This window comes from Monomorium pharaonis, chromosome 6, assembly GCF_013373865.1.
Source record: "Monomorium pharaonis isolate MP-MQ-018 chromosome 6, ASM1337386v2, whole genome shotgun sequence".
NCBI classification, from domain to species: domain Eukaryota; kingdom Metazoa; phylum Arthropoda; class Insecta; order Hymenoptera; family Formicidae; genus Monomorium; species Monomorium pharaonis.
In genome coordinates this window covers 13,102,010-13,127,405 of record NC_050472.1, presented here as the reverse complement: position 1 = coordinate 13,127,405, position 25,396 = coordinate 13,102,010, and the positions used below count along the sequence as shown (strand labels likewise).

The following is a 25,396-nucleotide window of genomic DNA, read 5'->3' as shown; positions in this document are numbered from 1 at the left end:
GGTTCGTTACAACATATTTATAAAATATTTAAATAAATATTTTATAAATATTTTATAAATATTGCGTGTTGTCTGGGGTATAATTTAGCTTTATCAAAAGAACAAAGCAAAAACATTTTTATAAGTTATTCTACATGTTATTTCGCATATGTAAAAATCAGGAAAAAAACTGTAAATTTTTTTAAATAAAAATATTAGTTAAGTACAAGTTTCATGTTTTTCGCATCTATTGAACTTATCTATAACAAATATGTATTCATGAGCATCAAGTGTTCATGGATCATCACAAAGTGCTTTACTGTCGCCCCACTGCCGTCCTTCCGTCCCTCTTTTCCGACACTCTGTCTAACTTCATTGACCACTATACTAATGTTGTAATTACTAGAGACTTCAATATCAATTTACTTTCTGTTACCTTTATGTCTGAATTACTACGTTCTTTTCTAGATAATCTTTCTCTCTTTCTGGTTCCATTTGGCCCTATCCATCACGCTATTTCTGGTCAATCTTTTTCGCATACGCTACTTGATATATTTATTATCAGTAGTCTTTCCTCACTCTTGGGCTTTCACAAATCTTCCTCCCCATTTATTGCTGGTCACGATTTAATCTCCATTGAATTTAAGTTTGACGCTTTATCAAACTCTTCTCGAACTATCGTTCAACGGGATCTGAGGTTGCTAACGCTATCGACCATTAACAGCTTGCTTATCGCTCGTTTGCATGATTTACCAATGGATGCGGATCATGCCTCGCTCGCTTCTATTGACTACTTTGTTGACTCACTTTCTAACTCCATTATGTCAGCTTTCGATATTGTTGCGCCTGCCAGAGCGATTAGAGTCTCCAGTAGACGCAAGCCATGGATTAATCTTGACTTACGCAAACTTATGCGTCTTAGAGACAATTTGTATAGAGCCGCGAAGGCTACTAATTCTCCAGTATTATTTCAACGTTACAAATCTCGCAGTGAAATCAACAACACTCTCGATACTTGTAAAAACTCGTATTTACAACAACCTTTATCTGATTCTGCGGATGCCGCGGCCCTATGGTCTAACCTGCGGAAGCTGGGTGTTTGTGATGACAAGCGCCCTTTGTTAACGGACGTCTTTACTACAAATGCTCTTAATAAGCATTTCGCTCGAATCGCTTCTGTTGCTCCACCGCTTACGCCATGTTTCTTGTCGGATATCACTATGGATATCATGCCCAATGAAGGTCGTTCTGAATTTGCGTTTTCATCAATACAAATACCTACCATTTATCATGCTTTGAAGCACTCCTCCTCGTCGGTGGGTTGTGATGGCATTTCTTTTTGCATATTGCGTCTCGCTCAGTCTACTCTACTGCAGCCACTTTGCGATTTATTTAACGTCTCTCTTACCTCTGACTATTTTCTTATTATGTAGAAGACTGCGCGAATCATCCCTCTCTCCAAGTCTTTCAAGTTGACATCACTCTCCGATACGCGCTCCATCGCCATCTTACCGGAACTGTCTAAGCTGTTCAAATGCATAGTACATAATCAGTTATCTCTTTACATCAAACGGCATGGTCTTCTAAATCTCAAACAGTCTGGTTACAGGAGAGTTCACAGTTCGCAAACCGCACTGATAAGAGTGCTGGATGACATGCGATTAGTTATTGACCAACGCAAACTTACCATAATACTCCTTTTTGACTTCTCTAAGGCTTTCGATACTGTACCTCACCAGCGTCTGCTACAAAAACTGCATCTACTGCGTTGCTCACCCCAGACTGTCAAATGGTTCTATTCATACCTATATACGCGTTCTCAATTTGTAAGTAGTCCTGATGGACGTTCCACAGGGTAGTGTATTGGGTCCTCTTCTTTTTTCTATATTTATTAACGGTATTTTGTCTGTCTTGACCCACTCCAACTTCATGTTATTCGCCGATGACTTCCAAATTTATTACTCCTTTTACCCTTCAGATTTGAACGATGCAATAGATATTATCGGCAGAGATGCTGACGCCATCTCTAGATGGGCCACAACCAACGACTTAAGTCTGATTGCCAATAAAACCGGTGCGATGATTGTGGGAAGCAAGCAGTATGTTGCTCGTCTTGACTTCCTTTCGCTGAGGCGTGTATCAATTGGAGATCAGTTCTTTCGCTATGAAGTGCGCGCCCTGGGTGTTATTATTACTCCCACCTTGGACTGGACCTCCCAGGTCAACCAATCTATCAAACGTATGCATTTTGCTCTGCGCAAACTGCGTTTGTATAAGCACTCTCTTAATTTCCAATTACGGAAAAAACTTGTAGAAATCTTAGTGTTTCTATACCTCGATTATGCTTGTGCTGCGTACTCTATGCTTAATAAGACCTTAACATTAAAACTTCAGCGGGCGCAAAATGCTTGCGTCAGATTTGTCTATGGCAGTCTTTCTCGTAGATCACATATTATGCCTTATCGTCTCGCCATCGGCTGGTTGTCCGTTCCCTCTCGCCGGGAGTATCTTGTTGGAATCCAGGCGTACTCTGCGTTGCTGCGACGATGTCCTTTGCATATCTCTCAGCTATATCAATTTGTTACTTCTTCTTCGGTGGTGCGCTCCTCACAGCGTCTTCCCCCTCGCCTTTTCACCTACTCTACCTCCCAAACTGCAGCTATGCAAAATTCATTCTTTATCCAGTCCACTATCTTCTTAAACTCCATCCATGATTTGCTTTTTGATCCTGCTGATCACCGTTCTTTGATTCCTTCTTACTCTCATTACCCGCTTTCAAGACTCCACTCTTTTCTCCTGGAACGGGACAGTGCCGCATGGGCTTACCGGGTGGAAGCGAGGGTGCGTTCCACTTAACGCTCACAACGCTCACGACCACGACCGCAAGATTTTCCGTTCCACTAGCTCGCCAAGCGTCGTGAGTGGTCGCGGACGAAAGTTTAAGTGGAACAGGATTTGAGCGTTGTAAGCGTAATTAGGGGTTATGTTTAAATATGGCCGCTAATATAAAACAAGCCGCGTTGTTGTTAATGCGTCGAAGACAATATGTATCTAGTTCTTCAAGTTCTGACGACGAGTGGGAAGCAGTTTGTCTGCAGAGAAGAAAACGAAAATTTCGTCCGCGAATTCAAAATTATGTTAATGTTGTTTGTCTTTACACAGATCATGAGTTTAAAAGTCATTTTAGGTTAGTAATTACATCAACACTTTTTAATTTCCAATTTTTTTAATTTTTTTAACATTACTGTAACTTTTTACATATTAAATACATTATTATATTTTTTATTATATTTATATTTTGGAATAAAAAAATAATTTAACTCATAGTTTGTCTATTTGCAGAATGTCAAAAGGTACATTTGAATACCTTCTAGGAATTATTGGTGAAAATTTAAATAGAAAAATTAAAGGTTGCTTTACAATCCCTCCTTATCAACAATTACTGATGGCACTTTGGAAGATGGCGACTATGGACTCATACAGGTAATTGATATTTTATTTTTAATACTATTTAACAGATTTATTATTTTTGTCTTATTTGTTATTTTTTTTTTACAAAAGATGTTTGTGCTTTATTATAGATCGATTTGTGATCGGTTTAATGTCGGAAGAGCTACAGCTCTTAGAGCAGTACGAAGAGTCACTCGTGTTTTGTTCTTGAAAGCCTCAATGTTTATTAAGTGGCCCAGTGGAGATGATGCTATTATTGTAATGCAAGGTTTTAAAAGAGCTAGTGGGTTTCCAAGAATTATCGGAGCTATTGATGGAACTCGCATTCGGATTAATGCCCCAAAAGAGAACAGTGCAGATTATGTCAACCGTAAAGGATATCATTCTATCCACTTGCAGGTAAGTGAATATAATATTGAATCAAGTTGTATTATAAATGTTGGGATACAATTGTACGTATATGTATTTGCAGTTGGTATGTGATCACCAAAACTTAATAACACATTGTTATGCGGGACATCCTGGTTCTGTTCACGATCAACGGGTTTTTCGTCATTCAGAAATAGCAGATTATTTAAATGATGCAGAAAAGTTTCTAGTCAACAGTCATATTCTAGATGCATATGGGTTACATGAACATTTGTTAACTCCCTTTCGAGATAACGGTCATTTAACGAAGAGACAAAAAACTATAACTATTGCCACTCGGTAGCCAGGACAGCAGTCGAAAGATGCATCGGATTGTTGAAAGGACGAATGAGAAGTTTATTAGATCGCTTGCCAATGGAAAGAGTCGATTTGATGGCAGAATATATTATTGCTTGTTGCGTAATACACAACATTTGCACGTTACAAAAAGATGACTTACCTATTATTACAATTCCATCATCTTCCAATAATGCAAATGTTACTAACAATACAGCTTATGGAAAACAAAATTTAGGCATTAACAAACGAATTGTAATTATGAATTCTTTGCAGCGCCGAATGTAATGCTATATCATAATAAAATGTAATTTCCATGTATTTAAACGCCATACTGCATCCACTATCTTGAACTACTTGAACTACTTAAAAAATCAATTAATAATCATAGTTTATTACTTTAAAGAGACAAACTCCGTCACTTCAATCGTTTACAACAGTCATGGACAAAATTTTTCAAAGTTTTCTACTATAAAAAGTCAATAGTCGATGAAAAAATTTATATCAACTTTGAGCCGCCATATTTAATTTCCAATAGAAAATTTTGAAATTTTGACCCCGGAATCTGAAAGAGCAACTCTTTTTACGTAAAAGAGTATATTTTGTTTTAAGTTTTCATGTGATCTCATCACTTTTCTGAGTCGAAAACCAATCGACTATAAAATGTCCGCTTAGGAATTAATGGGTTAAGCGGCCATATTTGATCCGTCATGTTAGAAAAAATTTTTGCGTTGCATAGTCTTCAAGTACAACTAAAAAGTGCACGCTTTATGCAGTTCCGATCCTAATCCAAATCTGTTACGATAAAGAAAATCCACTTAAAAAAAATTTTTCGAAAAAAATCGTGCCTTTTTTTGAAAAAAAAAAAAAAGCTCAGAAACTCGATGTTGTTGACATTTTTTTCAATTTTTCGCGGCGGCATTCGAAAGAGCACACTCGAAACTTCTTAGAAAAGTACTATTTAATAAAAAATTTGTCCGTTTTATACAAAGTCTACGCCGTCAAAGTTTACGAAAAAATTTTGTGCATTTGATCGTTAAAGGTTTAATTACGATGAAGACACAATACGAGAAAGAGAGGTGAGGAGGGAAGAAGAGGGGACGAAGGAAAGAGAGGGAGAAAGATAAGGGAGAGACAAAGCATTTATTATAGTTCTAGGGTAAGCTACTCTTATTTCGAACGTTCTAAGAACGTTCGAAATAAGAGTACAGAACAGGGAACAGCAAAACTAAGAATACAATTTAACAGTGTAAAAAACAAGTAAAATAAGGAGTGTACAAATACTTATAAATAAATAAAAGAAGAGGAAAAAAATAAAAATAAAAATTAAAATTAAAGAAAAATAACAAGCCTGAATGAGATAATAAGATGACGTGAACAAAAATCGAAATATTTACGAAGATGAGAGAACGCGCAAAAATGAGTGAGTAAATATAAGGGCAGGTTGATATGCTATCCCCCCTGCAGATGACGGAAGAGCTCTTGACAAAAAAAGGATAATGAATTGGACGTCCAGAATTATTCGGTAATTATACCGGAAGGGAATTCCAGGGAGAGGAGGCATGGAGGCATGGAGGCATAGTAACAGAAGGTTTGTTGGTAGGTAGCAGTTCTGTAAAATGGAAGTGCAAGATCGTGTGAAGAAACGCGGGAGATGGAACGCGGTGCGATGGAGCGATGAAAATTGCACACCAGATGGGGAGAGTAGCCCGATCGGAGGATAGAAAAAAATATGCAACTGGGGTGAGAAAGACTTCTGTCATTGGCAGTCAGCCATCTCGGAGTGTTATAGCCATGGGAAATGTGTTTATTCTTTCGCAAGTTGAAAATAAAGCTGACATTGGTGTTCATCTGCCACCTCAGCCTGAGCCGCTGTTGACCAATCAAATCAGAGAAGACGGTTGAACAATAATCAAAAACCGAGAAAATCGACGAGGTTGCAAGCCGCGTGCGCAATTGTGAAGAGAAACAATTTTGATGATATTTTAGTCGGTATAGAGCACTAGTGACCTTATTTGATGTGACTCTGATCTGCTCGGTCCAGCTGAGATTGCTAAAGATACAAACACCAAGGTTGATCGACGAAATTAATTGGAACGTCGTTGATGCTTAAGTTAATGCAGCTATTTTATTAGCGTTAAGGGCGAGACCGTTGCGAACCGATTATTGTTTTAACAAGGCAGTATCCTCCCTAATTCGACTAACAGCGGCTTCAAGGTTACAAAGGGGCAAGTGGATATATAGATTATCTGCATATGGGAGATGATGGTAATGGAAAAAGTAATGCTGGATATCATCAATGAAAATGGTGAAGAGAAGCGGACCAAAAACGGAGCCCAGGGAATCAAGGATGCTTGAGAGGAGAGATCATCGGTCACGCGCACATGTTGGGATCTGTTAGAGAGGTAGAATTTGAATCAGCGTAAAGTAGCATCAAGCGGAGATTTGATATAGCTTTGCGACGATATTTTCTCGGTTCGTCCGTAACTTCATCGCGTTTTTAACTCACATTACTTTATTTCTCTAAACCTCTGGGCGCCAGGCGCGACTTGTCGCGCCCTACCAAATTCACAAATTAGTTAATCACGACGACTAATTACCCGATAGCCCGCTCCTATACGAAATGGTAGAGGGGCGGAGTTCTTATAATAAGATGTTCTTTCTCGGAAAGTGGGAGAGGAGGTCCACAATCACTAACGACTCATGTGATAATAATATAATTCATATATTAATAAAATATACAACAAGTAAGGTGTATAATCATGATTGGCTGTACGGGAATTCTTACAACGTCTCGGCGACGCGATTAAGGTTCCACGTATCTACAACAGTTATTTTCAAATTCATAACACGATTAACAATCACTCTACACGGTGACAGTACGATCGATAGCATAGTTCGGTACTACGCTAACGACTAACGCGATTCTCGTCGACGTTCGGGACACACACACGTTCTACTCGCAATTCTACACGCGATTTCGTACATTACACCGAAAACTCGAACATATACGACGAGGTATAGCTTTGCCCGTAGCGGATTTTACACAAATCTTCGTGAGGCGGTTACGACGCCTCGGCACAACGCCATCGTCCCCGAGTACTCGGTATCCTCGTCCGGGAGGCGGATTCCTCGAGATCTCGTCTCGGCGCAATGCCCGCCACTCGGAGCCCTCAGTATTCTTAATCCCGGTACACTTCCTTCCTTCACGTCGTCCCGGTGTTCCGCAAATCTATATTTACAACGCGGCTCGGCGGCTCTCGAGGGCGAGAATTACAGGAAAAGGGCCTTAGATTATGAGACGGAGTTCGACACGGGCCTCGGATATGCTCGGTTTCACGAAAATTTCTCGCCGCGATATTTTCTTATGGCGTCTACCAACTTCTTTACTATCTCGCGAATCGCGGAGTGACCGTGCCGTCTCTCCGTCCTTACCGCGTGGTCGAAGTGGTGGCCTTACAATAGTCGGGGACGTCGCTGGTGGTCGCTGGTCTGTGGCGACTAGCGAGTTTTTACTCTAGCTTTACGTATCGCCCGCGCCAGCGTGGCGCTGTAAGGAGTTCGTTTCCGGCAGTGTGTGTTCCGCCGAACAGTCCGCCATTAACATTTGGTTACCGAGTCACGCCAGGTAACCGGCGTCATGTATATTTTAATAAATCAGTTAAGTTAATTCCCAGTGCAGTTAATTACCGCTACGACTACCTTTTCTCTACCTCGGAAGCTCGTGGGGATTTCCGCGACGACGTATATACAGATCACGCATAACATATTAACAGCGTTGCCAACCTATCATGCTTCAAATATCGTACCAACCATGATAAAATTATCGTACACTATCGTACATATATCTCTCATGATAACTAAATGTTTATAATATATTTCTACTGTAATATTTTTATAGAATTTTTTATATACGACTTAAATTTTATATGTTTATTATTTTTTAATAATTGTGTATGTATATGTCTGATTAGATTTTATTATTACATGCAAAATGCAAGGAACTTATTAATTTCAAATCATAAATTATAGTTAAGAAGGCTCTGCTGCGGAATAAAGTAATTGTATTCTAATAAAAAACTAAAAATAATATAATACAATTATATATATATATGTTTATTGTAAATATATTTTACAAAATATAAAAATATATTTTATATTTATTCGTAACAGCATTACGTATTAAAACTTTTTAAAACAAAAAACTCATATATATTACATCAATTATTGCATTAATAGAACTTGACTTAAAGAAAATTCTTATAATTAGCTTAAGTACAGTCTTCAAAAATGACTTCATTGTCATCATCACGGTTAAAATCATACATTTTTTGTGAAAATTTACTTAACATATTTTTTGACGGTGTAAAATTTATGCACGAGCAAGAACCTAATGTGTTTTTTTTCACATTTTGACTAGCAAGTAATGTCCCATTTATTGTGGAGATATTTAATTTGTTTCTAGTTTTTGTTTTAATTAAATTAATTTTACTAAATATTCTCTCACACTGAGCATTGGAATGCGGAAGACTCAAAATATTTAAGACAAATTTTGATAAAGAATTAGCCACATTTAATTTCAAAATATGAACCCAAAATACATCTATTTCAACTTCTAAGATATTATCTGAAAGCTGTAACAAAGGTAAATTTCTCCATTCATCATCAATCTCTTGGAACTTATCTTTTTCAGTAAATCTAGAAAAGTGATTTAAAAGAGGTAACAGAGTAGGATACTGATCTCTTGCATTATTTGAAATTGCCACTTTTGGAGTAAATATTTTTAACATAGACATATATTTATCGTCAAAATTATACCTTTTCTTAATTTCCATACAAATGGTTTTCATAAAATTCAAAACGTTCTCATAAAAAATAACTAACATATCTTTTCTATTTTGAATTTCCTTGTTAGAAATAGCATTCATTACTTTAATTCCCAAATAAAGGTTAGGTTTTTCAAGAAATTTTGAAGAATCTGTAGGGTCTATTTCCGTAATGGGTTTAGAAAGAACATAATTTCGTTTCATAAAACATAATAAAAGATCGGTATAAGTTTCGACCATTTTCTGATGCATATGTGCTACTAAAACTTTTTCACTTTGGAAGAGTTCATTCATATATATAATTTTGGGCAATATCCATTGTAAAAAATAATAATATAATTGTATAAAGGGATTGTTTAATGCTTTAAATACTTGTTCTGCTGAAATTAATTTTTCTTGCAACCATTTTTCATTAAAAAACAAAATTAATGCGGGCCATTGTTCGATTATCCTATTTACTACTGCCAATAAGGATAACCATCGTGTTTGAGATGGATGAAGTAGTTTGTGTATTTCAATATTGCAAAATTGTTGAAACTCTTGATATTCACTCATCCTTTTAGAACTATTCTGAAAAATAAAATTATAATTAGTGAATAATTAAATGTATAAAGAATAAAAAATTCAGGTTTTTACTTTAAAAAAGTTATGTATATTTCTGGCTAAATCTTCACAAGTATGAGGTAGTTTTTTGCATGCTTCGCTGGCACATAAATGAAGTGAATGACATATACATTTCATTATTACTATTCCAGGACATTGCTCTTTAAATCGACTAGCAACTGAATTGTGTTCACCCATCATTGTGTTACAACCATCAGATCCAAAACCTATTGTATTATCTAGCGGAATATTTCGATTCTCAAATGCCGAAATAACCATATCAAATAATTTTTTTGCTGTAGATGCAGACGAAAATTTATGAACTTCTAATAGTTCATAAAAGGAACTTACAATTCGTTCTGCATTGCTATTATAATATCTTACTATTATGCACATCGTTTTATTAGTAGAGATATCAGTTGTCTCATCAACTAATATACTAAACTTAACTGACTTCAAATATGCAACTATATTGTCTTTTTCATATTCTCCAATAACATTTGTAACTATTGCAGTAGCTTTTGTCCTTTTTAATTTCATATTTTGAGCAATCTTTGAATCTTTAAAAGAGTTTTTTAATATTTCTGTCAAATGTTCTATTGATAGAAAAGAAATATTATAAGCTGAAAGGAAGGCACAAATTTTAATTTCTGCTTCTTTCGTTTGCAATTCCAAAGGACTATCTATCTGAAAAAAATTGTTCACAATATCCTTTTTGGTGTTGTCTTTGTCCTTTACTTTTGCTTTGTGTTTAACACTTTCCTTATGATTTTTTATTACAGTTAATTCTGCAGTAAATTCAATGTTGCACAATGTACAATAAGACTTATATGCATTGTTCTTGACGGGACGTAACCAAAATTTAAATTCATTGTTACACAACCATTCTTTTCGAAATTTTTGGGATCGGCGTTTTGCTTTGCCTGGTTTATTAATTTTAATTTTCTTTTTTGGACAAGCATTTTCAGCATCAGAATCAGAAGTGTTATTAAAATAATCAAGTGATTCAGCCATATTTGAGTTTCATATAAATATCAATAGATATTTTATTTCGTCCGTATGTAAGATTGTACCTGTAAATACAAAATTTGTATAATATATTTTTTATTTATATATTTGAAATATATTTGTATCATTTGTAGACATCTAATGACTCTGGCAGACCAGCGCAATGTCTAATGAGCAACCGCCTTTTCGCTTATTTGTGTACGCTTAGGATATCGCGCTGGTCTGCAGAAGCTATAAAGCCGGTATCAGACTAGAGATCGAGTTTAAAGGGCCCTGCACACACTTTTGCATAACGTATATACATAAGCAAATTGATTGGTCCATAAGCAAAATGCATAAGAAATTCAACCAATCGAATTTCTTAAGCATTTATGTTATGCGTTGTGTAAAAGTCTGTGCGGGGCCCTTAACCATAGCAATCAGAAAAATGAGAATCAATCTCAAGTTTAATTAACTTTGCTTTGATTAAATTTCAATTCAATCTCAATCTCGATCTCTAGTCTGATACGAGCTTTACAGATAAAAGTTAGAATTATTACAAAATTGATGAGATTATAATGTTAGAACCTCGAAACATCAACTTACTAGTCCTCTTATGGCTTTCCGACCCACTCATACAGATCACAGTATCACAAAATATTAATTGACTTCTTCAAATAGAGACACCAGTCTTCTAACGAAGTGCCATATAGCCAAAACATCAACTGATATAAACAAAAAACGACGGAGGCTGTATTTCAAAATTGCTGCCAGCGCGCTGACATCTATAGTTCACCTTACGTGTACTACACATTTGCAGCGCTGGCAGCGCGCCATAGATAATCAGTATGTAGATGCAGTTTCATCATCTGTTTTCATCCGAAATAAATGGAAAGAATACACATAAAGTCTGTTCTTTTTAACTTTTTGTACCATTTATCTTTCCTCTTTCACGTTTTAACTTGGAGAAAAAAAAAGATTAATAGTGCAAGAAGTCAGCTGAAAAGAACAGACTTATTTCCAACTGAAGCAATTTTTATTGGAAAAATTTAAAATAAATACTAATACCCTAAATTATCGTGTTTTTAGCGTACGATAGTAGTTCAGTATCGTACATCGTACAAGTAGTAAAATTATCGTACCCGTACGATAATTATCGTACGGTTGGCAACGCTGCATATTAAGGAATATTAATCCCCACAGATCCCCACAGGATCTCAGCGTCCGAGGGCGCTTCTGGTCGTGACACTGCGCGACTTGAAGGCTGCGGCTCGCATGCCTCGATGGCCTCCTTTGTGGTTCTGGCTTCTGCCGGATCGGCTCGGAAGTGATCAGGCCCCGTCCGGCCGACTCCTCGAAGCCGTGACGACTGCTCTTGCTGGGGTTTCTTCCACCCTGACTGACGGGAGTAAGAGCGCACGCTATTTCCCCGGCGTCGTCTCTGGCGGCATCTGGTTGTTTGGCTCCTTTTTTCCTTCTAAAACAAGACATAGCGGCAATGATTGCCTCACGAATTTCCTTGTGTATTTACACCCTGGATACTTGACCTGATTTATGGTCCTTCGGCTGTCCGAGGCCCCGCCGCCTCCGGTCGTCTCGGCTCTCCATTGACAGTCCCTCGACGGCTGCTCCTCAATTTATAATTGGTCGTCTTGGCACACCACTCCATCCGCTCGGTATTAACTTATAAATTAAATTAGCCAAAAAGAGAAAGGCCGCCGCCTCCCCTCAAGGTACGGCGTGGCCCTAAATGACTCTTCCCGGCCAGGCCCTTATGACGGGAGAAAAACGCCACACCACAGCTTATTGTTATATGCGAGCGTTTGAATGCGAAATAGGCGCGCGTCATTGGCGAAAACGGAGCATAGGCGGAGCAGGAAAGCCGACGAAGAATCGGAACAGGCGGACACAAAAGCTCGCTTTCTCTCGTTTCGACTATCGAACTGAACACATGGTGAATTGTACGTAGCGTGGACTCTTTTTCTGTTACGAGATATTCTCTAAGCGATTAATGTATTGTCAAACAGATCAGATCTTTTTTCTTATGGATAAATCTTACCGTCGCACGAGAGATCTTTCCTTCCTTAAAAATTCCGCGGACACAATAAATTGGCGACGAGGATGGGATCGCACGGACTTGACTAAAATATTGAGAGAGAGTATTCGAGGTAAACTGGGTCCCAGAGTCTTGGCGCAAGTAAGTATTTTGTTATTCAGAAATTACAAAAAAATGTCGGAATTACTCGTACAATGACGGAAGCCGCCAGCAAGGGAGGAGGATCAAGGGCCCCGCAGTCAAAGGACGCCTTGCGAAATTGAGTCGCGTACGTTGATAGCGAGCTGTCGCAAAGCGCGTAACGCGTAACGCTCATTGGCTGACGCCACGCACAGCCAAGTAGCGCACCCTTCTCGCGGGGAGCACCATCGATGTGCGATCGAGCACCTCGCGTCTCGATCGCTCTCTTCTACACCAGCCGTTATAACTAACATTTCGGTAACCCGACCGTCCTCGGAAATTTGTCATGGCGAGAGAAGGACGAACGTCCCGTGTCGAGCGAGAGCCTTGCCAGGGACCCGGAGGGATCTGGAAGCCATTGAGGTTACCCGTGACATGTTTGTGAGATTGTAAAGTCACTCGCGAGTCGACGGATCGCGCTCGCGTTCTGGGGTCGAGCTCTTTGGTGTAGTGCAGTATACGTGGACGTACTAATTAGTGTTCGAACGAGTGATCGACTCCCAAGCGCAGCGGGCCGCCGAGAGCTCGCGAAGACTAGAGTTCGCGTATCAAAGCGTTACGTGCGTGGAACGCGCTCGCCGAGGATCGTGGCCCCCGGTAATAACGGAAAGAGCACCCGTTCGTGAAAGAAGGCCAGTAGCACGGCCGCCATCTCGTTGCACGCACGAGGTGCGTGTTTGTCGGATCGTAGCGCGTGCATCACGCATTCGCGCCGCGGTTCAAGGAATTGTGCGTGAGGCTTCGGCTCCTCCAATATTTTGCGTCATTGTTATCTCTATTAATCCCGTTCCGTTGATATCGCGTCGTAATCTTATTGTTAATTCCGCGTTGCGTTGTTGCGTTAATTTTACATCCTAGCGTTATTTGTAATCTCGTGTCTTATCGTTACCCTTAGTTTTACGCCTTCTTCTATTCTTGCTGTTTCTTTCGCCCCTTTTGATTAATTCTGTTAAATTCGAGTTATTTTCTGGTTTTGAATATTTTCCGTTACTCCTTTTTAAGCTCTGTAATTTGCGCGTCAAGCGACATTTCCGCTACATTTCTTTGCTTTTATATTATTAATTCTTTTTGTTATTTTCTTTCTTTTGCGCTACGATCCGATAAACATGCTGTTAATTTGCTCTATAAAAGGAATGTAAGTTAACTCTTTCTTCATCTGGCGTGAACGCTCGTTCGCCTGCGGCATACCGTCGTTACGTGAAACGGAACCTTGGAGTACTTTCGCGTGATCGTTTGGTGAGTTGACGCGACGAAAGCGCGCGTCTGGCGCCCAACGTTTGGTGATAATTCCTGCGGATCGCTCGATGATAATTGAGAGGCGTTTAAAGGAACGTCCATCCTTCCTTTCCTTTCGCATCATTTTTGCTCCGCGTCGCGGTTCCGCGCGGCGGAAAGTGAACATGCGTGACAGTACATTACGGATTCAGATAGAGAATCTTTGATGGGTTGCGAATGGATCAGACAGTTAAAAGTTTAATTATAAGATACGCTAAATACATTAAATACAAGTATTTTAAAATAAATGCGTTTGTACAAAAATATGAGCAAGAGTTAGATGCAAGTTCTACAAAGATAAAAAAAATTCTAGCACGTTTAACATTCAAGGACAATACACATCCAGTTTTTTTACGAGCCAGAAAAGTACTATTTAAATTAACACGTCACGGCAGAAAAGGTTAAGAGTCACTTCACTAAATACTACAGAAGTGACGTACTGTGAGGTCTTGATCTCTGCCACCGGATGCCAGGCGGATTGTACCTCCACGTAGTGCATCCTGGGCAGTGCTAAAGTAGTCCGCAATTTTTACACATAGAATGTGCTCACAATTCTGCCTAGAATCATAATTTTGTGATTTTTTATTACATTTAGACTATTCTCCCAGCTAGCCAGGCCTGTTAAAATCACATATCGTGAAAACTTTACAGCAAGGATTGTTTTAATTTTGACAACAATTTTATGACAAGTAATTGTCTGTTGTTTTGTCTCCTAAAAGTTTCGAGCAAATTTACGGCAAAAGTTTTCATCACACGAGGCTGCAAATAACAGAGAAATACTTGTAAATATTACGTAGAGAAATTACAAGATTTGCTCCGAAAAAATACAAAATTTAAGCAAATAACAGAGCAAACCTTGCTACACGACATGAAAATAAATTTATGGCAGAAACAGGAAATCTTGTTAAGCACGGAATAACGGCAAATTAGTAGCAAGAACAAAATAAAACTTGCCGAGCACACTTTTGCAACAAAATTGCGACAAGGTGTGTTCGTAAACAGCTTAGTTTTTGCTGGCAAAGCCTGTTGCCAGCAAATAGTATGACGTACATTTTATGTAAATAACAGAGTTGCATTATCGGATTTTAAACTTTATTTCTGGGTGACTTTACTATCTATCTCGAGATGGCGCATTTCTCGTGAAAAAGATTTACCTACTGGATTAATAAAAGGAGCTCGTCGAGAACAAAGAACCAAGTATGATTGCACCATTCACATATGATATTGGACTAATCAGTCCAATATTTCATTTTTGTTGATCTTAATTTCGACAAGATTTGTCCTGTTCTTGCCACAAATTTGCTATCATATTGTGCATAGTAAGGTTTGCCTTGTTTTTTCCACAAATTTGCTATTATATTGTGTACAGCAAGGTTTGCCTTGTTCTTGCTGCAAATTTGTTGTTATGCTTTACTAGCAAATTTTACCCTGTTATTTGCATAAAATATGCGTCATATTATTTACAACAAGCCTTGCCAGCAAAAGTTAAGCTTAATGCGAACACATCTTGTCGCAATTTTACTGCAAAGGTTTGCTCGAGTTTGCGGCAAACTTTGTGCAAAGTTTGCATCATTTTGCTAGTTGGGTCTTGCAATGTTCCCACTACTCGTTGGATAAATGATTGTTATTTTTTGTCATCTAAAGATCCAAACAGTAATTTTTTTAAGGTCGCGTAACTATATATTTCGTAGTAATATCCTTACACAAATGCATATGTAATTATAGTCGTTTTTTAAACGATTTATTTATAATGTTTGGTATATAGTATTTAAGTAACAACTCTTAAATTATACATAAGTGTCATTTTAACTTTGTTAATAACTTTATTATTAAAAAATTTTATTAATTTTTTGTGATAATTAAAAAAGTATATGTATGTGTGTGTATATGTGATAAAATCTACATTACTTGTTTTTTGGTTATAATAAAATAATATTTTATATTTATATCATAATTTCAATATTTTGTGTGTATGTGTGTGCGTGCGTGCGTACATGTGTGCGTGCGTGTGTGTGTGTGTGTTTATTACTGTGAATTTAATATCTATATTGCTCTATTTTACCTTATTATATGTATATTCTTCATTACAGTATTCTTCTGAGTTCATCATATTATATATCACCCATGTTCCGTGTGTTCTTTTTATATGTGCCCCCCCCCCCACACACACACACACACACACACACACACGCACGCACGCACGCACGCACACAGGGGATGGAGAGGTGCAAAGAGTCCTTTGGCCCTTTTTCCGCACCCGTCCAAATCGTTAACCCATGTGCATCTCGTTTTGCGTGGAAAGTCGCAAACCCATGTAGTCCAAGTCGCTAACCCATATACATTGCAAACAAAGTAAAGTTCACATAGGTTTGCGACTTTCTACGCAAAACGAGATGTACATGAGTTAGCCACTTGGACGGGGTGCGGGAAGAGGGCCTTCGGCACCCTTTGCACCCCCTCCGTGCGTGCGTGCGTGCGTGCGTGCGCATGCGCAAAGCATTCTCTGCACCACATAGATTTGCGAGATATTTTGGAATATGAACAGTAACAAAAGTAGTAACAAACATTTAATAATATTGCTTATAATAATTATATTACCACAGAGCATGCGTACGTAGTGTCACGTTTCGTCGGTATGACAGATTTTTTAACCTGAACAGTAGTCAATTTTAATCGTTAATATCTCGCTTCGCGGGGCAGAGCGACGTTTTTTCTGCCAGATTCTTTCATTTCGTGCAAAACCGCATCGAATGAAGCTAAACTCTTCGATTTTAGAGATGACGCTAAACTAGACAATTACCATATATTTAACGTATTTCTTTTTACAAATTTACATATGTATAGAACTATTTACAAAAAAACGCGTGTCTTCGTGTCGATCAGCTGTTCGGTAAGTCGTGTGCGGCGTTCGGTGGCAGTCGCGGGGCGTACGGCGTTGCGGCGGGTGATGCCCCACGGCAAGACGCTCGAGTTCCGTGGCGCGGTGAGAGCGCGGCGCGGTAGACGGTAATTGCTCTGTGTTCGGGTTCGGTGACGTGCGGTATGAGGCGCGAAGTGAAGTTGTTTTGTGCATAGCCATGTCTCCGTTTCGGAGGTTTTTCGAGGAAATAGCGACGGTCCCGAGAACATTCGGGAGAGAGACGGAGAACGTTCTATCTCTACATGCCGAGCCGTGTAATTAGAAGTGAAGAGATTTCGTGGCCAAGAACTCTCGGTAAAGGCAGAGAAGGCTCTACTCTCAGCTTATGGATTCAGAGTAGGAAGTTGGAAGCGAGCGGTGCCAAGAATGCTTGGCTGAGGCGAAGAACACTTCACGCTAATTACCGGATCGCAGGAGGCTTCTCTTTCGTTCGGACAGACACAGGTTGTCGGATACGTTTCGATCGAGAAGTGTCTCGTACTCCACTGTGACGGCCTTTTATACCCGTCTAGGTGGAGTGTCGGTAATCCTCGTGGATCTTCAGCTTTCTCCGCATTCGATCCTCTCCATCCCTTGACGGTTGGGAGAGCACCGGGGGAAGCGCGCGGGTCGTTGAGACGCGATTTTTGTCTCAACGTTATGGAAATTTTATGACGGGCCGGTGCCCGTATCGCGGCCCGGTGGGTGTTCGACCGGGCCATGTGCGGTCGGTGATGCCGGCGGATGAGAGATCCGTTACAACCTTAAAATAAATTTTTATTTTTATTATTAAAGTTATTATTAAAGTAGATTTAATGTAATCTTATTTCAAGATTTTTGTTTTGAAGTTAAAAATGTCAAACAACAATATTCCCTTTTTGTGCAATTAATAATAATAGATTAATAGTTATGGGTCAATCTGGGACGACTGTTGTATTTTCTCGGGCTTGTTTATCAATATTCATGTGAGGTATATACATATATAAATTGTATAATATAAAATCGTATTAATATATAATAATACTAGTAGACTTCCGGTTGGGATATGGCGGTATGTGAATTATATCTTAAAATACTGCGGCTTTTTAGCAGTTATATAAGATGATAGAAGAGACCAAAAGACGAAGAGGAGAATTGGAAGCCAAGGATAACAGAAAGAGGAAAAGAAGAGAGACTGCGCAAGAACAAGAGTGCGAACAAAGGAGAACAGATAACGCAAGCGGAGACGAAGTAAAGTTAAGAGATGAGAGGAGAGAGCCGGGAGCATCGGAAAAGGAAAGAGCACTGTAATGAGAGAAAGAACGGAGAGATGGCACTACCGAGCAGTAGAAGTAAAACCCAACAGAATAGCAAGGCCAAGCTAGAGTGGCCTTTACTTGGACACAGTGCAAATGGACACGGTGCAAATGGACACAAATTAATGTACATGTTTCAAATGGACACGGTTCATTTCGACACAGAAATTTTAGACACAGTAATTTTGTACACAGGAAAAATAAATTATGGACAAATTACAATTTAAACACGATAAAATTGTACACCATGCAATTGGGCACGTAAAATTTGTACACCGCAAAGTTGTATACCGCCAAGTTATACACCGTAAAGTTGTACACCGTAAAATTGCACACCGTTCATTAGACACGTAAAAGTTGCACACCACAAAGTTTTGCGTGGAAAGTCGCAAACCCATGTGGCGTAGAGAATGGTTTGAACACACACAAACACACACACACACACGGCGGGTGCAACGGGGCCTTCTGCCTCCCTCCCGCACCACCTCATCGAAGTCGCTAATCCATGTTCTACATTGCAAACAAAGTAAAATTTATATGTTTGCAGATTTCCAATCCAATATACACGATGTACAACTTTGTGGTGTACAACTTTGCAGTGTACAAGTTTGCGGTGTACAAGTTTGCGGTGTACAAGTTTGCGATGTACAACTTTGCGGTGTACAACTTTGTGCTGTACAACTTTTACGTGCCTAAATGAACGGTGTACAATTTTACGGTGTACAACTTTACGGTGTACAACTTTACGGTGTATAACTTGGCGGTGTACAACTTTGCGGTACAACATTGCAAATGCAGCTGTAATGTATAAATATTTAATATGCGTTTGATTGAACGGTCTGCATTTGAACGGTGTGTAATTGAACGGTGTGCAATTGAACGGTGTGCAACTGAACGGTGTGCAAATAAACGGTGTGCAAATGATTGGTGCACATCTTTCAGTGTGCAAATGATCAGTGTGCATCTTTCCGTGTGCAAATGATCAGTGCGCATCTTTCCGTGTGCAAATGATCGGTGTGCAAATAAGTGGTGGGCAAGTGAACGATGTGCAAGTGAATGGTGCGCAAGTGAGCGGTGTGCAAATGAATGGTGTGCAACTTTTACATGTCCAAGTGAACGGTGGGCATTTTTTCGTGTGCAAATATCTGGTAGCCAAATTTTACGTGTGCATGTAACTGGTGTTAATTTTTAATAAAATTTCTTTTGTGTCCAAATGCAGTGTGCAAATGCACCGTGATCATTTGAACAGTGCGCAAGATATCGTGTCCAAAAGCACCGTGTCCATTTAAACCGTGCAAGTAGAGAAACGAAAGAATAGAAGAGGAGGAAAGTAAGTTTATGAATGAAAATTTAAAAGTAAAAGTAGAAATAGAAAAGGCCTACAGGATAAAATGAAAGAAAACAAGGACATAGTAATCGCAAGCCTAGAAAGCTGGGAAAAGAAAAGAGAGGTTATAAGCAAAGAAAAGGAGTTGAGGCAAGAAATATGGATTTTTTTATATTACATTTTCTTGAAGCTTCAAGTTTCGAGAATATATCTTGAGTTTTATGTTGATATCTGAAAAAATGCCGGAATTATAGAGAGTTGAGTAAAACGGGATCGAGCGTTCGAGTGCTCGAATTGGAGCAATATCAACATAAATCGCCACTGGACGATGATGTGATTAAAGCCATTCGTCCAATATTTGAAAACAACTTTCTAGTGATAATTTACTGGAGAAATGCGTCAGTGGATTTACGCAAAACGTTAACGAAAGTTTGAACAATCTGATTTGGCGCATAGCGCCAAAAGTGCAGCACAGCGGTGCACACGTTGTGCAAATTGCTGCCAATATTGCTGCATACACATTTAATGAAGATGCTGCCGCATATTTATTAATGATAATAAAAGAATTGTGCTGCATATTGCGAAAATCAAGACCGAGCGCGCATCGATGTGGCCGAAGTATTAGCACAGAAGGCGACGCGCGAAGAAAGGATTGCTCGCTGTCAACAAAAGTCTTCACAAAGCGCTGCTGTTATTGATGTGGAAGGAATCTCATATGGCCCCAGAATTGTCGACTAGAGGTAAAGTGCAAAATTCGGCTATTAACAATAGTAGAACTAAACTTGAAACTTTAAACGCGTTTTTCTCAAGACATGGTTTTCAAAGTCGGTGACCACCAGATCTCAAAAACTAATCGATGGATCGTTTTCAAATTTTTACACAATACTCTCAGAAATATTCTTTTGTCGGTGACGATCTATTTTTTTTTAATCGGTCTTCATTAAAAATTAAAAAATGAAAAAGACAAAAATTTTTTGTTTTTTTTTTAAATTTTAACTTCAACTCATCGCCATTTTGTAACAAACGATAAAATCGACAATCGGCGATCGTCACCGACAAACCATTACTGTTAACTTAAAAACACCATTTTGTTTTTTTGTTTCAGATGGATCGTTTAGACGGGACAGTGGTCACCGCAAAATGCGTTTTTCCAAACCTCAATGTGTGTCGGCGGCCATATTTCTGCTTTCCGTCGCCATTGTTTAATAAAAAAATTTTTTTTATATTGTCGAAACATAAGTCAATAATCACCCAGAATTTCATTTAATTCCCACTACCCGTTTAGGAGGAATAAAATATCAAAGTTAGGCCTGTTTTTCGACCGTCTAGGTTGGTGTAACCCCTTAACGAAAGAGGAGAGAGGAATTCAGAAAAAACTGAAGTAGGAAACAAGCATGGAAAACGAAAAAGGACAAAAGGTATAGGTAGGATACATGAAATTAGTTATCGGAGACCAAATTTTTAGATGGAATAAGGAATATTAGAAGAATAAGGAGATTGAAGACAGAATAAGGAAGAAATGAGAAGAGGCCAAGGAGAAGGGGGAAAGGAGAAGAGGATTACGAATATGTTTTTAGAACGTAGCAGGCTTTATACACTTAAATGAAGATACGTAGGAATACTTTGAGGAATTCGACGTTTTAGATTTAACGGAAGCATGGATCGAAGCGGATTAGACAGAAGTAATAAAGGTAAGTGACTGGAACGAAGAAAGAAGAAAGTTATAGAGAACGCTGGGAAGGATGGATATGTGAGCAAAGAGAAAACTAGAATATTTGGCAGGAACTAAAAACAAAGGTAAAGAGTTCAATCACTAAGCTTAAAAAGAAAAAAGGAAGATGGAAGTTCGGGAAGAAAGAATGGCACAGCAAAGAATGGAAGAGAGAGAAGAGATATTTAAGAGCAATGATGAAAAAAATGAAAAAAGGAAAGATCAACCGAGAAAATTATATTCAGAAAAAAAACTCTATAAAGAATGGCGCAAAGAAGAAAAGGAAAGACACGAGGAAGAGGAGGCGAAGAAAATAAAGGGCATCAGCATAGAGAAAGAAGTATCAAAGTACATAAATAGATATAGGAAGAAGAAAGAAGGCATAGACGAAAGAATAGAGCTAGGAAATTGGACAAAATACTTCATGGATCTACTAGGAGGAAAGGAAAAAAGGATAATCTGGCAACAGAAAGAAGAGGAGAAAATGGAGGAAGAAATATTAGAACTAACGACGGAGGAATTAGAGAAGCAATGGACGAAAATAGGGAAAGCCCTAGGAGAAGGTGGTATAGAGAACGAAGCGTAGAAATATATGCCAGGAGAAGCAGGAGAGGTTCTGGGAAGACTATTGAATGGTGTATGGAAACACGGAAAATTTCCAGGCGATTGGAACAAAGGAATAATCAGTCCGATCTTCAAAAAAAAAGAGAAGAGCGAAGTAGGAACTACAGAGGTGTAACGTTACTGAATACGGCTTACAAGATGTTAGTATCTTGAACGACAGGCTAATGAAGGCAGTGGAGGAAAAACTACAAGAAACTCAATTTGATTTGTTAAAGGAAGAGGAAAGGCAGATGCGATCTATGTGTTAAATTACATTGTTAATAAGGAATTGAGCAAGAAGGGAGGAAAAGTATGTGCGTTTTTGCGGACCTAAACAATGTTTTATATCGTCGCTTCCGAATAAAAGGGCGTTACTTCAGAAACCGTTTGAAAAGGGTGTTAACTCAGAAACCGGTTGAAAATGACGTTAACCCGAATTTTTTATGCATTTATGTTATGCGTTATGCAAAAGTCTGTGCGGGAGCCCTAACCATTTGGAATCGTTTGGAAACGATTAGAATGATCAAATTTTACTTCAAAATGGATTGTAGTAAAGAAAAGTACACTTTATTGCACTATAGTGCAGACTTTAGTGCAGACAAACTAAATATTGACTTTTAATTAATTTTCATTAAAATAGAGTTGTTTTTCAAATAATGAAAATTATACCGATATTTTTTCCAAATGATTTTGGAGCGATTGGATTAAAGAAAAAAATTTTTAGACATTTTCTGCTAACTATAAGGTTAATTGATTTTAATTAATTTTGATTATTCTATGGTTTTTCAAATTCTAAAAAGTTTTTTCCAAATGTTTTCAAATGTTTTCAAATGATTTCCAAACGATCGGACTAAAGAAAAGACATTTTTAAACATTTTCTGCTAACTATACGCTTAATTGATTTTAATTAATTCTGATTATTGTATGGTTTTCCAAATTCTAAAAAATTTTTTCCAAATGTTTCTAAATAATTTCCAAATGATTGGATAAGATAACTTTTAATAATGTTTTATCTGTCTGCTAAGTATACGTTGGTCAACGACGGTGCGTGCGCGGTAAGGAATGTTCGATTCTCTTAGAAGAATCGATTTTTGAATCGATTCTCTTGAAAAATTGGAATTAAAGAATTGATTTTGCAAGAATCGATCTAAAAAATCGTAAAAAATTATTTCTATATAATCAAAACATCTAAATTAGTAAATTTTAATTAGTTCCTTAATTTTTAAAACTTTAATAAATGAAATAAGTAATTAAATTAAGCTTTAAATTTTTGAAAAAATTTATATTAATAGCAAAGTATTAAATTTACATGAATATATATATATATATATATATATCTATAATATATATAAATAATAATTATCAATAATAATTATCGGTAATAAAGTATTATATTATAGTATTATATTAATAAAAATATATTTATATTAATAATAAAATATATTTTTAAAGAACACCATGTTTCTCTTATAGGACTTGATTCCATGGAGCGGATTAGAAGAAAACAGAACGAACCTATAACTAATCACGAGATTGTTACTACAAAACCCTTCAAAAAATTATATCTAAACAATTCCGTGATCTGCTTGTTTCGCTTCCGCATTTCAATTCTCTTCATGGGACCAGGGGCTTAACTGTTTTGTACAAAATTATACTTACTCGTCTTTTAATTGCCAATCTTTAATGGATAAGGAATTTCAAAATAATAATTTTTGTAAATGATCGGACGAAAGTCGATTCCTGGAATCTGTTAAAATATTGGCAGCCCTTGAAAATAACCTCTCAGAAGGCACTGACGTTCCAACTGATGCTAAGTATTTTTTAGCAATAACGCTGAGAATCGGATATATTGAGGCGAAGTTTGTTCAATAAGTTATTGGATTTTCTCTGCGATATATCATTGGTTGATTTAAGTAATACCTTAGGTCTGTTGGAATTTCATCTTGGCGCCATTGGATAGTATTTATATTTTTATTTTTGAGAAGATCATCGTGAAAGGACTATAGATCATCAGTTTTGTCTGATATTTCCATGTTTGTTATTTCAGCAACTGAAACATCAGATTGTTTAAACATATTTGTCCGATCTAATTTTCTCATTTATCTAGCAATACGACCGATTGCATACGAACATGACAAAGATTAATTAAAATGTAATTTCTTGAACCTAGGATTTAGAATCGTTAAAGTTGCCATAATGGAATTTTCTTCTATGTACCCAAATCGCACCGAAATAGAGTTTTGAAGACAATCAACTAAAGAAAGTGCAGTTGGCGTTTTTAGACTCTCACGAAGTTTTTCGTTTTTATTTTTTAAGCAATTGATCAATGGAATGATTTTGCTAGCCGTGACAAGTTGTTCCCCACATATTTCCCTTGTAAGCTGTTCAAGTGGTTGTAATACTTCTATAACTTCGTTTGCTAATTGGAGTTCGGTTGCAGTCAACATTTCATATGAATCTGGAAAACTTAATAAAATGGATCCAATTTCTTTTGAGAGTGAAGTAAATCGTTGTAACATCCCAAAGGTTGAATTCCATTGTGTGTCAATACTTTGGATTAATTTAAGGTGGGTGAGCTTTCGTAACGCATCAGTAATAATAGTAGATTGTTTAAAATAGGTGACAATATTTTTAATCTTTGTGCACAATGATATTGCATTTTGAAAATTAATTGTATCATCAGCGACTAAATTTATTGAATGTGCAAAACATGAAATATGTCTGGTAGATCCAAAGGTATCTCTAAATGCTTTTTTAATATTCGCTCCGTTATCAGTTACGACAACAATTATTTTTTCATCATCAATGTGCCAGTTTTGTAAAATTGTTTTTATCCATTTTCTTATAACTTCAGAGGTGTGTCGCTCTGTTATTTCCGTAACACTAATTGTGGTAGTTTGTAATTCATCTTCAAATTCATAGTAAACAGTTATTCCTAAATAGCTGATGGTGTTGAGTACGTCGGTCCAGATATGCGCTGTCACTGAGAAATAATCTATTTTTTCCAATTTTTGTATTTTACATACTTTTAGATACTCATATTTTTCTTCCATTTTTTTTTGTAATCGATTTTCTTCCAGATATAGAATAAAGAGGCACAATAGTTTTTAACAGATTCCTGAATCCTTCATTATTTATCGTTTGAAAAGACATTATCTTTGGCAATCATAAAAAGAATGGCATTAGTAATTTCTCCTGCTTTTGTACTTCCCTCTAAAAAGAAAAGTATTACGAATTTTTGTGGATAAATCCAATAAAGCTTAAATTTTTGTAATTCTTCAGAGTCCCAAAGGCTCTAATTTCAAAATCCAATTTTTTTATTTCACTGAAAAAATATTGTAGGCAATATGATTTAAATTTAACGACGTGAAGACTGTAACAATCATATATTTGTTTTGATTACGGAGCGCGCTTCTCTCTCTCTCTCTCTCTCTCTCTCTCTCTTGCGCGCACATAAGTACTATTCTCACGCTGCTTCTTGTGCTCTGTACTATTGTGCT

The 25,396-nt window shown here is 37.5% G+C and overlaps 3 protein-coding genes across 5 annotated transcripts; 1 reads left to right on the top strand and 2 right to left on the bottom strand.

The window, feature by feature from the left end:
- Window positions 1-2,525: 2,525 nt before the first annotated feature.
- On the top strand, window positions 2,526-4,455 carry LOC118644145 (putative nuclease HARBI1). The gene is made up of 3 exons (XM_036288234.1): window positions 2,526-3,462; window positions 3,561-3,828; window positions 3,902-4,455. The coding sequence occupies exons 1-3, from the start codon at window positions 3,323-3,325 to the stop codon at window positions 4,139-4,141; spliced, it is 648 nt and encodes a 215-aa protein (XP_036144127.1). The 5' UTR covers window positions 2,526-3,322; the 3' UTR covers window positions 4,142-4,455.
- A 3,629-nt stretch (window positions 4,456-8,084) lies between these two features.
- LOC105828907 lies at window positions 8,085-14,690 on the bottom strand. Of its 3 annotated transcripts, none has more exons than XM_012667473.3 (2): window positions 9,597-14,690; window positions 8,085-9,530 (listed from the first exon to the last, which is right to left on the bottom strand). In XM_012667473.3, the coding sequence occupies exons 1-2, from the start codon at window positions 10,575-10,577 to the stop codon at window positions 8,406-8,408; spliced, it is 2,106 nt and encodes a 701-aa protein (XP_012522927.2). In that variant the 5' UTR covers window positions 10,578-14,690; the 3' UTR covers window positions 8,085-8,405. The 3 variants fall into 3 exon arrangements, with proteins under 3 accessions (XP_012522927.2, XP_036144125.1, XP_036144126.1); XM_036288232.1 differs by having other exon boundaries at window positions 8,085-9,525; window positions 9,597-9,686; XM_036288233.1 differs by having other exon boundaries at window positions 9,432-9,525; window positions 9,597-14,688.
- Window positions 14,691-23,917: 9,227 nt separating this feature from the next.
- Window positions 23,918-24,985, bottom strand: LOC114254201 (zinc finger BED domain-containing protein 1-like). Its single transcript, XM_028189835.2, has one exon. It carries the CDS (start codon window positions 24,947-24,949, stop codon window positions 24,038-24,040), a length of 912 nt encoding a protein of 303 aa, XP_028045636.1. The 5' UTR covers window positions 24,950-24,985; the 3' UTR covers window positions 23,918-24,037.
- Between the last annotated feature and the right edge of the window lie 411 nt (window positions 24,986-25,396).